We start from the raw sequence: 16,960 nt of genomic DNA on the forward strand, positions 1-16,960 counted from the left end.
CGGGCAGATCACGAGGTCAGGAGATCGAGACCATCCTGACTAACACGGTGAAACCACGTCTCTACTAAAAATACAAAAACTTAGCCGGGTGTGGTGGCGGGTGTCTGTAGTCCCAGCTACACGTGAGGCTGAGGCAGGAGAATGGCATGAACCAGGGAGGTGAGGGCTGCAGTGAGCCGAGATCACGCCACTGCACTCCAGCCTGGGCGACAGAGCGAGACACCTCTCAAAAAAAAAAAAAAAAAAAAAAAAGCTTAATCTCATTACTTTACAACCAGGAATCAAAATTAAATGGTCCCACAGCCAGCTGAGACAAAATAAAGAAGAAAGCAGGACACTAGCTGCAAAACCTCTCCAATCACCCTAGTGAAACTAACTTCATCTGTCACATTTAAACTATCATTGATTACATAATATACTCTGTGGCTCTGAAATATTATTCTCTCAGCAGACAGAATCCCCATTAGAATCATCTATGGAGGATTCCCAGAATTTTCCAGCACTTATTAGGCACTACCTAATTCTAAGAGAGACTATATTAGGAACTCCCCTGATTGGAGTCTACATACTTTAGTGACCTGTTTCTTCTATGGAACTGTAAGTTGAGAAGATGCATGCCCTTTTCGATATTGTCCCCTCTGAACCCATGGCCCTGACTGCTTCTGAACTGGTAAGCAGAAGACATTGCTAACATTATAAAGCCAATGTATTTGCCTGTCACAGCTCACACAAGATAGCAATTGTTAAATGAATTTGTTATAATCAGTCATGAAAAAGCATAGTCTCAGGTTTGAGAAAATGCTCAATTGATTCTGGAAAATGTACCAAAAAGAAAATTAAACTCAGACTTACAAAGACTAAATGAGATGATATATGTGAATTTCCTAGTACAGAGTCCAGCAAACAGCAGAACCTCAATAAATGATTGAATTTATTATCATTGAGAAAATGACACTGAGGCTTAAGTATATGCTAGGAACTTTACCAGGTGTTAAGATGGCAAGCTAAAATAGTTCACAAACTTGGGAGGAAGACAGAAGTGTATATAAATAACTATATTATAGGTTATAAGGGTAGTACTATGAGGGTACAGAGGAGAGAATCATCAACTGAGTCAGTTTCTTAGGAAAGGCTCCACTGAGAATGTAGTGATTTGGACATTAACAGTGAACAGAAGGAGTCAGAAAAGCAAGAGGATTCATGATTTGGCTGTATGTATTTCTTCTTGGCATGGACTTACATTTCCTGAAACTATCTTTCTAGAGGATCTTGCAGAGAGAACTAGGCTGCTCCTAAATTAAAGTCATTAAAATAACCACATCTCAAAAACCCTTGCTAATTTAAGAGCATGTAAACATTTTTATCCCCAGTCATCAGCTCTATTTGGAGTTTTGCTTTGGTGTTATTGTTGTTAATTAGGCTTCTACAATTTCCAGGAAAGAAATTGCTACAACTAAAACTGCTATCTTTGAGTTCTTGCTAAAAGGCTGAGATGAATAAAGAAGAGCTTAGAAACTATAAGTATGTGCCAAACAAAAATTAGAGAACTGTCCTATACACCTGTTAGAGCCCATATACAGCCAGAAATTAGAAGATTACTAGGATTCAGCTTTACTCCAATGACTCATCCATAATCACCTCCAATTCTATGTGCCTTAGCTACTTTTTTGTGTGTGATTTGCTCAGCAGCCACATCCAGTTTCTTCCTGCAGTGGAAAGAGCAATTCAAGATCCACTTTCTCTTCATGGTAAATTGGCTTGGAGAACAAATGAAATAAATGGAGTCCTGGAGGGCTGGATAGGTCAAAGTTAGGAAAAGAAGTTTGGAACTTGTCATTTATTCAGAGGAGTAAGGAAAACAGTGGGAGGTAAGGTGTCATAAAAAGAGACATAATATTTTGTTGGGGAGATGAGAGGAGGGGAAATCCCAGTGAGAAAAGGAATTGAGGAATGAAAGCTGACAGTGAATTTCAGAAATTAAATATTAGTTTCTCGCTAGAGCATATAATATTAAGATTTAAGCGGCTCCAGGGTCATCTAAATTGGTCAGAATCTGACAGCACAGTCAATATCTTCACCTCATCCAGCTATCCAGGAAAGACATTTGATCGGGGAAGTAGACTCCTCCTTAACAAGGGAAGGATTCATCGATTAATCTCTCTGCTTTGGAAAACTTTCATTTCTGTCCCGCAGTTAACAGAGGATTGAGACACATTCAAAAGGCAGGTAAGCAAAATGGAGTCAGGGTTCCACCTGTGTTACTAATCAGCACAAAGCGGGTGTTCAGAGTCACATGGTGATGATAGGTTTGGAAACCAGGAAAGCACCAGTGCTCCAAGATTGTAACACAAACTAGCTAGGTGAAGCCACAGTACCCAGACTAGCAACTAAAGTAAATATGGTGGTCAGTGACCTAAATTTAGAGAAGACCAGAGCACCAGCTCAAGTCCTTGAACCTGATATACATGTTTTCCTCAGAGAAGGTTTACAATACTTCTGTCGAGGTGAAACATGGCAGGCAGGAGTGAGTTTGTTGTTCTGGTGTGAGAATTATGTAAAACTCGAGAGGCAAAATCGTGTTAGATTTTTCCCTGAATTTCAAATTATTTCAGATAATATACAAATGTATGCAAATTTCTAAGGCCATGGCCGAAAATATGAATCCTGTGAAATAATAATGAAAAATAATTAAACTTATATTATGCAAAATGCTGTAGGTATCCAAGTGTTCTCAAATGCTGCCCAATAGTAATCTGGTAAACTATGAAGATCAGATCAGTATTAAAGTCTATTTTTGACGCAGCTATTGATACAATTTGTCATAGTGAAGGCTCAGGTACTATGTTTTAGAGTAGAACATAACTTGTGAGTAAGGAGGAATGAAATATGGCATTATATCAATCCTATGCCAAAAAAAAAATTATGTTTTAATTAGGTCATGCAATAATTTGCCTCAGGGCAGCAGACAGTTCTACTCAAAAAGCAACAAAATTTGAAAAATGAATCAATGTCTAAGTGTGATAAGAGTGCAATTAATTCAATCATCCAACATTTTCTTTTTTATACATATTTACCTATTTATTCTAATAATTGTATTATCAACAATTATAGTTATTTAAAAACTTGCAGTGGTAAGGCTAAAGTTCAGCCTTACTCTAGGGTTATAGACTCTTAATTTGGTGTCATGAAGTCCTGAATTTGAATCCCATGATTTTATCTGTGTGAATTTTAGCCAGTTAGTAGTAAGAATAGTAGCAATAACACATTTATTGTGTGCCAACTATATGCTAGATGCTGTACTATGTGCTTTTTACACACTATTTTAAATACTCAACTTGTCTAAGTTGTATTATTTGTTAATTTCTGTGTTATAACATACATACTTATAAGAGTTTCTAACATAAAAAATGGTACAGACTATAATGGTACAGAAAACCTTGAGTACAGTTTTCTTCTCATTGCCTCACATTGTCTTCCAGCCAACCCTGCTTGGAATGACTATATCATAATGGCCTTCCTTCAATTCCTTTATACTTTGTGTTGCTCCATTAATAGGCTGTGAATAGAAATTTGACTGAAGCCAGTCGTATAGCTCTTGTGAACATAAATATAAACAAGAGAAAAATACAGAATATTTTTATATCAGATAGAGAATTTTCTCCATTTTCAAACAAGTGAGATCCCTAAATGTAAGTTCCTAAGCCCATTTGTGAATATCCATTTGTTCATAAGTAAAAGAAGCACTATAGCAAGCAAGTGTAAAATTCTACAATTGAAAATGTGCAGAGTTGATGCAGCTTGGTTCTAGAACATAGCTCTGTCTCTGTTTCTATGAATGACTGTAAACCAAATGGCTATTCTACAAAGGATATATTCTTTTTACAAATATTTTAATTAAAATATTGGTAGTCTCAGGTTAGAGGCAGGTGGGGACTTTATGTCACCCTCACACACAGATGGTATGGTAAAAATGAAAGAAAGATGCAGACCTATTCTGTATCTCGTGTGCAATTTATATTTTTCCATGGATCATGTTTTTTGGAGGTGTGTCTAAAAAGTATTTGCCTAAATCAAATTCATGCATATTTTCTCCCATGTCCTTTTCCCAGGAAATTTAGTTTTACGTATTGCATTTAAGTTTATGATCCAATTTGGAGTTAATTTTTGTAGAGGTAGTGAGGTATAGGTTGATCTTAATTTTTTACCCATTTTTTGGCATATCCAATTTTTCTAGCATTATTTGTTAAAAAGAACTTGTTACATTTTTAAGATCTTTTGACTATTTTATATCAATATAAAATGTATTTAAATCTTCGCCATTCCAGGAAGATCAGTCTTAATTCTGATTCCATTCTGTCTGCTATGTTATCACACCTGTGTCTTTACCCTGAAATTTCTTAAAATGAATGTCCCACCCATTATCTCAATTTCTTGATCTCACACTGATTTGGTTTCCCAAGTCCTCATTCACTGAAGTAATTTGCCTAAGGACAGAGTGTGACTGAATGGTTGAGTTCTGGGGATCACGCCACCTGATCAGTTAGTGAGAACTGCTTCCACCACTCATCACTATCACAGCTATCTTTAAGTAACGTCTTGCCTATGTTTTCCTATTATAAAGCATTGTATCTAATTATAAGTTATCTTATATATTTACAAATAAATACTACTTGATTTCAAAAGCTGAAATATAATAGGGTTAATAAAACTCTCCTATAATTAATCTATTTAAACAAGCCACTGTCAAACTTAAACAAGAAGTTCTGAGGCCCTCATCTTGTAATTACTATAGCCAAACCACTGATTGCTTACAGGACTTTCTTGCATAGCCTTGGGCATATTATTCCCCAAATTATGAATGACTGTAACAATTTGGAACTGAACTAGATTAAATAATAAAAAGCGAACTTGCCTGTTCTGTTTCACTTTCTTTGTTTACAGACATCTTCTGAACACTCTCTTACCCTTAAAATACATATCTGAGCACAAGTGTTTTCAGGTCCTGGCATTTTTATGAAGGAATATTTCCAGCATGAAGTTCTTTTGGGACTAGTCACATCACCATAGCAAAAATAATCTCTTTGTTAATAGTTGTGGCATTATTCAATATTTTAAGAAATATATAAATTTTGTGTGTATATGCGTATACGGTGTTTACAAATGGGTTCATACTGTTTTTAACTTAAAATAATGTAAATATTTTCATGTTATTATATAGTTTTCTCAAGTATCATTTCATTAAAGATGCAATATTACATCCTATAATTTTCTATAATCCAGAAATAATAAGAAAGTAAGCCTCAATTTAGAACATTTGGAATGTTTCAACTTTTGTGTATCTACAGTACTATTACCATGAAGATTTTATAGCACACTCATAATCCTTATGATAAATTCTGAGAGGTGAAAGATCTCAAAGTTTCTATATATTTTAAACTTTCTGAAGCATACATAGTAGATAAATATATTAGGGCTTAAAGTTAATGTTAACTATATTAATATTAATTTTGGGGAGGACTAGCACAGTAAAGTGACCAAGTGACATGAGCTCTCGGGAGCAAAATAGGGTAATATGGCCTTGGAGCAAAGACAATGTCACGATTTTTAAAAACTTACTAAGAAAGGAGATAAAGATATATCACAGACAAATTTTAGACAACTATTTTTCACACAGCTATACCTGATATTTGTATTTGAGTTGATTCAAAGTTAAAATCAAATTAGCTAACAAGTAATAAAACTCTGAAATGGGGATAGAATAATAGATTCATAAAAGATAATAATAGGCACATTAATAACAGGCCTATGAAGTATTGGGCCTGAGAAGGAACTCAGGGTTTGAACTCAATCACTTGGTTTTACCAATCGTGAAACTGAGACCCAGAGGGAAAGATAAGGCAGCTGTTGGAGACAAAGGTGGCTCTCAGTCCCAATCTGCCATCTTCATTTGAATGTTCTCCCCAAATAGCCTACTGATTCTTCTCACATTTTAACTCATAGAAGCACAGAATACATGACTTTCAATCTGACCTATCTTTTTTGAGATTAATTATTCTGCTTCTTAATCAGAATTTTTTGCATAATCTGTCTCACACACACACACACACACACACACACACATTATATTATTTTCCAGATTGGAACATAATGGTCTCTAGTTTTAGCCATATAGTAGTTACAGTCATATCCCCAGCCTGAAGGCTCCAGTATGGGGGCTGTTGCCACTCATCACCAGATCAGTGTTACGTAAATAAATGTGAACGGAGTTCTAGTGAAGACTAGGGTTCATGTATAAATTGTTAAACCTGGTTTGCTCAAGGTATACAATTTTATAAATAAAGGGGATGTGATATGTGAACTGGAAGCAAGAATCAAGACATTAGATGTCACAAGTAATGCTACTTTTGTTCACGGTGTCTTCCTTGCTTCCTCTGTAATATGTGGCTCTTGTTAGAATGTGACGGGGCCACATAGTGCCAGAGTATTCATCCATGTTGCTTAATCTCAGCCTCCTTTGGCCTTATAGAAATTATTTAGAAATATGGGTTTCAGCTACAGGAGGCCATGAGTAGTAGCGGTCACATCAGAAAAAAATAATATTTGCCAAAAAGACTTTCTAAGAGAGTTACAAGACTAGAAGCCCACTTATGGGTTGGTGGAAGATAAGGAGGAAAAACACAGCAGTATGCATTACTTGAAACCTCACTAACTCACTTATCTAGAGCAGCTTTAAATCTGCTGGGTCAGAGTCCCTTCAAAACTCTGGGGATGATTCAGAACTAAAACAGAATTTGTTAAGATTATTATGGGAAAATAACAACTCCAATATTCACTCAAATTTAAAAGTTTGAGTTTGAAAGAGTAGAGGTTGTGCTGAAACCCTTTGTTCTCCAAGGAATTCAGACTAAACCGTCTTTCAACCCAGAGAACCACAGATTTCCTGAAGATGGTTCTATCCCTTTTGTCCTAGGAACGTAAGCTTATATGCTCCAGAGCTTGTGGTTTGCTTCTAGGAAACCAACAGCATCAATAGGTTATTGCTCTTGTATGGAAGTGGACAGCTCAGACTATACGTCTCCTTTTTTAGACTTAATAGATACTGACACTAAATTTCAAGGTCAGTTTATTGAAAGATCCAAAGGAATGCATAAGTTTAGTTTTTCACATGGCTCTTTATTTTTCACTCATACTCCATGGTATGAGTGATCTTTTCTTTCTCTCTACAGGTCATCTAAGAGCGAGCTGTATGATGGAGTCCATGAAACTATTAAATCAATCTCAAGTGTCAGAATTCATTTTGCTGGGACTGACCAGCTCCCAGGATATAGAGTTTCTTCTCTTTGCCCTCTTCTCGATTACCTATGTGGTCACAGTTTTGGGTAACCTTCTTATTATAGTCACAGTGTTTAACACCCCTAACCTGAATACTCCCATGTATTTTCTCCTTGGTAATCTCTCTTTTGTAGATATGACCCTGGCTTCCTTTGCCACCCCTAAGATGATTCTGAACTTGTTAAAAAAGCAGAAGATAATTTCTTTTGCTGGGTGCTTCACTCAGATATTTCTCCTTCACTTACTGGGTGGGGTTGAAATGGTACTGTTGGTCTCCATGGCTTTGGACAGATATGTGGCCATTTGTAAGCCCCTACACTACATGACCATCATGAACAAGAAGGTATGTGTTTTGCTTGTAGTGACGTCATGGCTCTTGGGTCTCCTTCACTCAGGGCTTCAGATACCCTTTGCTGTGAACTTGCCCTTTTGTGGTCCCAATGTGGTAGACAGCATTTTTTGTGACCTCCCCTTGGTTACTAAGCTTGCCTGTATAGACACATATTTTGTACAAATAGTCATTGTTGCCAACAGTGGCATAATCTCCCTGAGCTGTTTCATTATTTTGCTTATCTCCTACAGTCTGATCCTCATAACCATTAAGAACCACTCTCCTACTGGGCAATCTAAAGCCCGTTCCACTTTGACTGCTCACATCACAGTGGTGATTCTCTTCTTTGGCCCATGCATCTTCATCTACATCTGGCCCTTCAGCAAACACTCTGTAGATAAGTTCCTTGCAGTATTTTACACCATCATCACTCCTATCTTGAATCCAATTATCTATACTCTGCGAAACAAAGAAATGAAGATATCCATGAAAAAACTCTGGAGAGCTTTTGTGAATTCTAGAGAAAATGCTTAGGTTAAAAATGTAATGGTAGAGGCCAGGCATGGTGGCTGATGCCTGTAATCCCAACACTTTGGGAGGAATATCGGGGGAATCAGCCCCCAATATTTCAACATAGGTTCTTTTCTATTTTCCCTAAGTGTCGGCCGGTCTGAGAAATAAAGGGAAAGAATACAAAAGAGAGAAATTTTAAAGCTGGGTGTCCAGGGGAGACATCACATATCAGCGGGTTCCATGATGCCCCCCAAGCTGCAAAACCAGCAAGTTTTTATTATGGATTTCAAAAGGGAGGGAGTGTACGAATAGGGTGTGTGTCACAGAGATCACATGCTTCACAAGGCAATAAAATATCACAGGGCAAATGGGGACAGAGTGAGATCACAGGACCAGGGTGAAATTAAAATTGCTAATGAAGTTTCATGTCCCACTGGGCATGCATTGTCATTGATAACATCTTATCAGGAGACAGGGTTTGAGAGCAGACAACCGGTCTTATTAAAATTTACTAGGCAGGAATTTCCTCATCCTAATAGGCCTGGGGACACTATGGGAGACTGGGGCTTATTTCATCCCTTATCTAAAACCATATAAGACAGACATTGCCAGAGCAGCCATTTTAGAGACCTCCCCCTAGGAATGCATTCTCTTTCTCAGGGTTATTCCTTGCTGAGAAAAAGAATTCAGCAATATTTCTCCTATTCGCTTTTGTAAGAAGAGAAATATGACTCTGTTCTGCCCGGCTCCCAGGCAGTCAGACCTAATGGTTATCTCACTTGTTCCCTGAACATCGCTGTTGTCCTGTTCTTTTTTCAAAGTGCCCAGATTTCATATTGTTTAAACACACAAGCTTTATGAACAATTTGTGCCATTAACACAATCATCACAGAGTCCTGAGGCGACCTACATCCTCAGCTTAAGAAGATGACGGGATTAAGAGATTAAAGACAGGCATAGGAAATCACAAGAGTACTGATTGGGGAAGTGATAAATGTCCATGAAATTTTCACAATTTATGTTCAGAGATTGTAGTAAAGACAGGCGTAAGAAATTATAAAAATATTAATTTGGGGAACTAATAAATGTCCATGAAATCTTCACAATTTATATTCTTCTGTCACAACTTCAGCAGGTCCCTCCATTCGGGGTCCCTGACTTCCTGCAAGAGAGCCAAGGCAGGTGGATCACTTGAGGTCAGGAGTTTGAGACCAGCCTGGCCAACATGGCAAAACCCTGCCTCTACCAAAAATACAAAAATTAGCCAGGCGTGGTGGTGCAGCCCAGCAATCCCAGTTATTCAGGAGGCTGAGGTAGGAGAATTGCTTGAACCCAGGAGGCAGAGGCTGCAGTGAGCTGAGATTGTGTCATTGCCCTCCAGCCTGGGTAACAGAGTGAGACTCCATCTCAAAATAATAATAATAATAGTAGCAGAGAAACAACTATTTTTTATGTTTTTAAAGGTTTCTCTTAAGTATAGAGTTATTAGCTACACTGAGATGAAGGCAAGTAAAATGCAGTAAGATTACAGTAGTCAGTCAAGAATATTTTTAATGTAGTACCAAAAATAATAAATTATTGATTTTTAAAATGTTGACTGAGTTATAAAAGGTGTCAAATACTCACTTGTCCTTCAGAGGAGCTTGATAGATATGTACTTTGTTTAGGTATTACAATGGCTTTTGATGTAAATGAAATAAAGTGAATCCTCAAAATATCTGTCACATTTTTGTTGTATAATTGATTTAAACGATTTGGCCCTCACTGTGAGATCATGTTTGGTTCTCTGTCTTCTTTACAATATTAATGTCTAAGTCAGCACTCATATGCAGTGTCTCCTAAGAAACCAGTAATTCAGACTTTCCGTATCTACCTACTCTCATTTTTCTTGTAGCTTCCAAAATGAGAATTCATGAAGATACCTTTATGGCTGTTAATATTATAAAATCTCACTCCCACCTCCTTGTCCCCATGTATTTCAATTCAAAAAAACTGTGTGTCTGACTCCAAAAAGAAAATTATACATTCTAGGTAAATGAACTCTAGTCCTAGAACCAAGATAGTTTTCTTGTGTGACTGTGTGCTGAGCACCAGCTCAGCCACCACAGAGAATTAGTTTCTACCTCAAACCCAGAGCCACTGCAACTCTGCACTTAAGCACACTTCCATCACAAGGTCCCTGGCTATTTCAAAAGCACCTGCACCTTACATACCATTATAGTTTGGGCAGTGGAATCCCTAGGCCCAGATACTGCTGCCATTACTATCCCAAACCACAGATCTGTAGTACCTCCATTCACATCTGCACTTATGGCTCCAGATCCATGGCTTCCCCTAGGGTATCCCTCATCAGACATTTATGCCAAACCACCACAAGCAGTTTCTCAAGCTGGACCCAGTGCCAAGAGGGATTCCTCCAGCCACAACATCCCCAGTGGGAGAAAAAGAGATAGAAAGGATTTTAGCAGCCCTAGCCACCAAAGACCACAACAATTTTTGTCACCACTTCAAACATCTACATCATTGGCTACTGAAGTTCCCTACAATCTTCATCAATGCCAACCTCAGCTGGTAGAGCTACACAAACACTACACTGCTGCACCTTCACAATAGTCAGAGCAGTTATGTTTTACTCAACCAATCCCCTCACACCTCCATACAGGGGAAGTTCTTTCCATACTGAAACCAGCCTATAAAGTCTGGAAGAGATGACTGCTCCAACAAATGCACAGAAATCTACTTAAGACAACAAGAAACACGAAAAACCAAAAGGGAATATCACCAAAAAAGGAACACAATAATTTTCTAGTATCTGTCTCCAAAGAAACAGAGACCTATGAACCACCAGAAAAAGACTTCACAATAATTGTTTTAAGGAAGTGCAGTAAAGTTCAAGAATATACAGAGAAATAATTCAACAAAATCAAGCAAACAACAAACAAAAAAATGGAGAAATTTGATGAAGAGATCGAAATAGTTTTTAAAATTCCAGAAATTTGTTTAAAAATAAATAACATAAAAATATGTAAATTGTGACAGTAAAAATATAAAATGTGTGGAGGAGGTAAAATAAAAGTGTAGACTTTTTAAATGCAATCAAAGTTAGGTATTTATTCACTTAAAATAGTCTATGATAACCATAAGATGTGTTATGTAAGCCTTATGGTAACTACAAATGAAAAACCTATAGAGCATTTACAAAAACAAAAAAATAAAAAATCAAAGCATATGCTGGAGAAAATAAACTATGAATAAATGAAGACAAAAGAGAAAGATGAAGCAAAAGAAAAGGAAGGGAACGAAGGGTGTACAAAACAACCAGAAAACAATTAATAAAATAGAGGTACTAAGCAGTCAGTTTTCTGGCATATCCATAGGTTTTACATCCACAGGCTCAGTCAACCACAGATCAAAAATATCAAAAATAAATAAATAAATAAAATAACAGCACAATAATAAAAATAAAACAAAATTTTTAAACCAGTATAACAACTATTTACATTTTATTTGATATTGTAAGTTATCTAGAGTTGGTATAAATCATACAACAGGATGCATGTAAGTTTTATGCAAATACTGTGATATTTTGTATGACGGACTTAAGCATCTATAGATTTTCATAATCACAGGGAGGTCTTGGAACCTATTGCCTAGAGTCACTGAGGGATGACTTTACTTACCTACCAACAATTATCTGGAATGTGAATGAATTAAAGTATCTGAACAAAAGACATAGAGTGGCTAAATGAATAAAACGATAAAACCCAACTACATACTGCCTCCAAGAGATTTTCTTTATATTTAAGGACATAAATAGACTGAAAGTGAAGGGATAGAAAATGATATTCCATGCAAATGAAAACCAAAGACAGCAGGGGTAGCCATATTTAAAGAGATAAAATGTAAGTAAAACTATAAAAAGAGACAGAGGAGGTCATTATGTAATGACCAAAGGGATGTTTCATCATGAGGATATAAAAATCTTAAATATATATGCACTAAACATAAGAGCAAATATTTTTAAAATTTATTATTTTATTTTATTGACAAATAATGTTTACCTATATCCATGGGGTATATAGTGATGTTTTTGGTATATACAATGTATGATGACCATATCTGGATAACTGGTGTATCCATCATCTGAAACATTTGTCATTTATTTTTATTGGGAATATTCAATATCCTTCTTCTAGCAATTTGAAATTATATGATATATTACTGTGTCATAGAACACTAAAAAGTGTTCCTATGGTTGTAATTTTGTATCTTTTAACAAATCTCCACCTCTCTCTTCCTTTTCATTAACTTCCTCAGCCTCTCATATCCTCTGTTGTACTTTTTACTTCTATGAGATCAACTTTTCTTAGCTTCCACATATGAGTAAGAATAATAAATGTTTAACTTCCTGTTTCAGGCATATTTCACTTAACATAATGTCCTTCAGTCCTATGTTATCATGAATAACAGGTTTTTATTCTTTTTTATGGCTGAATAGTATTTCATGTTGTATATATACCACATTTTCTTTATCTATTCATCTGTTATTGACACCTAGGTTGATTCTATATCTTGTCTATTGTGGATAGTGCTATAATAAACATGGGGGTGCAGCTGTCTCTCAGACTTTGAAAACACAGGCAACAAAAGCAAAATTAAACAAGTGGGATTATATCAAACTAAAAGTTCTCTGCCCAGCAAAGGAAAAAATTCAACAGTGTGAAAGACAACCTATAGAATGGGAGAAACTATTTGCAAAGTATTTATCTCACAAGGGATTAAAATCCAGAATACACAAGGTACTGAACATCTTAACAGCAAAAATAATATAATCTGATTTTAAAATGGGCAAACAATCTGAACAGACATTTCTTAAAAGAAGACATACAAATGGCTGACAAATATATGAAAAGATACTCTACACCACTATTCATCAGGGAAATACATATCACAATCATAATGCAGTATCATATCACCCCAGTTAAGATGACTATTACCAAATATAACAAAAGTAGCAAATGTCGGCAAGGATGAAGAGAAAAGGGAATTCTTTTACACTGCTGGTAGGGAAAGCAAATGTTCTTAAACGAGAGATAGACTGCAATACAAAAATACAAAAGTGGGGCATGTCAAGGGCACACTTTCAACAATAGACAGATGACCCAGAAAGAAAATCAGTAAGGAAATACTGGACTTCAACTATACTTTAGACCAAAAGGACCTAACAAACATATATAGAACATTTAATCCAAGAGCAGTAGAATAGACATTCTTCTCAAGTGCACACAGATCATTTTCCTATATAAAACATGTTAGCCCATAGAACAAGTCTTATCAAATTTATAAGACTGAAATCATATAAAATATCTATTCTCATCACAATGACAGTAAACTAGAAATCAATAACAGAGGAATTTTGAATAATTCATAATTGCATGGAAATTAAATAATATGCCCTTAAATAACTAATGAGTCAATGAAAAAATTAGAAAGGAAATTTTAAAATATCTTGAAACAAGGAAAAATGGACACACAATAAAACTTACAAAATGCAGAAAATACAATTCTAAGAGAAGTTTATGACAATAAACAGCTGCATCAAAAAAGAAAGAAGATTTCAAATAACCTAACATAACACTTCAAGAAACTAGGGGAAAAAGACCAAATTAAGCCTAAAATAGTAGAAGGGAGAAAACTTACAAAGATCAGAGCAAAAATAAATAGAGACCAGAAAAACAATAGAGATCAACAAAACTAAGAGTTGGTTTTTGGAAAAGATGAGCAAAATCAATAAACCTTTGCCTAGACTAAGAAAAAAAAATATTAAGACTACCAAAATAAAGTTAGAAGTTAAAGAGGAAACCTTAACAACTGATACCACAGAAATGCAAAGGATTGAAAGACCCTACTATAAATAAATATTTACCAACAAATTGGATAACCTAGAAGAAATGAATAAATTCATAGAAAAAAAGAGTCTACCAAGAATGAATCAGGAAGAAATAGAAAACCTGAACAGACTAATCAAGACTAAGGAGATTGAATTAGTAATAAAAAGCATCTCACCAAAGAAAAGTCCAAGAACTGATGGCTATGCTGTTGAATTCTACCAAACATTTAAAAAAGAAATAACACCATTTTCCCCAAACTAATCTAAAAAATTGATAAGGAGAATTTCCAAAATCATTTTATGAGGCCAGCATTACACTGATACCAAAGCCAGACAAAAACACAAAAGAAAAGAAAAGAACAAGACACTATCCTTAAGGAAGGCAAAATCCTCAACAAAATACTAGAAAATTAAATTCCACAACACGTTAAAAGGATTATTCACCATGATCAAGTGAGATTTATCTTGGGGATGCAAGGATGGTTCAACATATGCAAATCTATAAATAGGATATACCACATAGATGGAATGAAGATAAAAACAATATGATCATCCCAATAGATGCATAAAAACAATTTAACAACATTCAACGTCCTTTCATGATATAAACTCTCAAAAAATTAAATGTAGAATAAATATAGCTTAACACAATAAAGGTCATATATGACAAGCCCACAAGTAACATCATTCTCAAGATGAAAAACTGAAAGGCTTTTCCTCTAAGGTCGAGAGCAAGACAAAGATGTACAGTCTCACTACTTTTTTTCAACATAGAAGTCCTAGCCAGAGCATTTAGGCAAGAGAAATGAAAGGCATCCAAATTGGAAACAAAGAAGTCAAATTGTCTCTGTTTGCAGATCATGTCAACTTGTATCTAAAAGTCCCTACTAACTCCACCGGAAAACTGTTATAACTGTTAGAACTAGTAAACAAATTCAGTAAAGTTAAAGGATTAAAAAATCAATATACAACTGGTAGTGTTTCTATACATTAGCAACAAACTATCTGAAAAAGAATCAGGAAACGTCTCATTTACAATAGCTATAATACATAAAATACTTAGGAATAAATTTTACCAAGGAGGTGAAAGATCTTATCGCTCATTCAACATTTAACATTGTTAAATGTAACTGAAGAAGATACAAATAAATGAAAAGATATCTTGCATTCATGGATTGTAAGAATTATAATTTGCACGTTTATCAGCAACATACCTATTTCCAATACCATTAGTATTATATTTCAAATCTTTGTGAATTTGATAGGCAAAAATAGTATCCCTTTGATGTTTAAATTTTCATTGTCATTTTAGTGAAATAAAGCATTTTCCATATGTTTATTAAACAACTGTATTTATTTCATTGTGTATTTCTTTTTTGTTAATTATATTTTAGAAACATCTTATGTTTCCCTAAAACATCTGCATGTATTTATAGCTGTGTATAATTATCTTTTATAAATATATTGTGCTTTCTTATTAATTTAACTCTTTTAATTGATTTGGAGTTTGCTAGATGCATATGACAATCATTTTTACTTCACCTTTCCTGTTTTTTTAATCTCACTTTAATTCAATTGTTTTATTTCTTTGGCCATAATTCTAAAACAATATTAAACAATACTGACAGAGGTAGGTAATTTATTTTAATACAAATTAATCACCAGGTGTGGTGACATGTGCCTGCAATCCCATCTACTCGGGAGCCTGAGGTGGGAAGATTGCTTGAGCCCAGGAATTAGAGACCAGCTTGGGCAATATAGTGAGATGCCTAACTCTAAAACAAAATAAGAAATTTATCTTTTTCAGTATTTTATGGTTCAATATGTGTTAGCTATAAGCAGAGATAGACATTTTTATAAGATTAATAAAGTTTGAAAGGATTTTATAAGAAGTGAGAGATGAATTCTATGGGTTATGTATTGTTATTTATATATTTTTTCTACTGTGATATGCTATCAACACAATGTATTAATATATTTCTAAAATTTGATTCACATCTGTATTCTTTAATTAATGCTTATAGATCATGGTACAGTGTTTTTGAGAGGTAGCTAATTTCTTAGGTTATGTAGGATTGGCACATCTATATTCACAAGTGAGATTTTTTTCCATAAGGTTTGGTTGTTGTGTTTGTTTGTGGGTTTGATTTGTTTGTTTCTGCTAGACTTGGTATCAGAACAATAATACCTTCATAAAATAAATTTTGAAAATACAAAAAGAATAAATATTGCTAAAATGTCCATATTACTCAAAGAAATTTATAGATTTAATGCAATCCTTAACAAAATTCCAATGACATTTTTCACAGAAAAGGAAAAAAATTAGGAAATGTGTATGGATCCACAAAGGACTCCAGATAGCAAAAACAATCTTAGTGCGGGAGCCAAGATGGCCAAATAGGAACAGTTCCCGTCTACAGCTCCCAGCGTGAGCAACACAGAAGACGGGTGATTTCTACATTTCCATCTGAGGTACCAGGTTCATCTCACTAGGGAGTGCCAGACAGTGGGTGCAGGTCAGTGGGTGCGTGCACCGTTCACGAGCCTAAGAAGGGCCAGGCATTGCCTCACTCGGGAAGCACAAGGGGTCAGGGAGTTCCCTTTCCTGGTCAAAGAAAGAGGTGACAGACAGCACCTGGAAAATCGGGTCACTCCCACCCGACTACTGCGCTTTTCCAATGGGCTTAAAAAACGGAGCACCAGGAGATTATATCCCGCACCTGGCTTAGAGGGTCCTACGCCCACGGAGTCTTGCTAATTGCTAGCACAGCAGTCTGAGATCAAACTGCAAGGTGGCAGCGAGGCTGGGGGAGGGGCGCCCGCCATTGCCCAGGCTTGCTTAGGTAAACAAAGCAGCCCGGAAGCTCGAACTGGGTGGAGACCACCACAGCTCA

At 35.7% G+C, this 16,960-nt stretch overlaps 1 protein-coding gene across 1 annotated transcript; it reads left to right on the forward strand.

Annotated features, from left to right (window-relative positions):
- Positions 1-516: 516 nt before the first annotated feature.
- On the forward strand, positions 517-11,948 carry LOC134759946 (olfactory receptor 4K17). The gene is made up of 2 exons (XM_063715308.1): positions 517-670; positions 7,227-11,948. Exon 2 carries the CDS (start codon positions 7,247-7,249, stop codon positions 8,195-8,197), a length of 951 nt encoding a protein of 316 aa, XP_063571378.1. The 5' UTR covers positions 517-670; positions 7,227-7,246; the 3' UTR covers positions 8,198-11,948.
- Positions 11,949-16,960: the final 5,012 nt, after the last annotated feature.

Source organism: Pongo abelii, chromosome 15, assembly GCF_028885655.2.
Source record: "Pongo abelii isolate AG06213 chromosome 15, NHGRI_mPonAbe1-v2.0_pri, whole genome shotgun sequence".
Lineage (NCBI taxonomy): Eukaryota > Metazoa > Chordata > Mammalia > Primates > Hominidae > Pongo > Pongo abelii.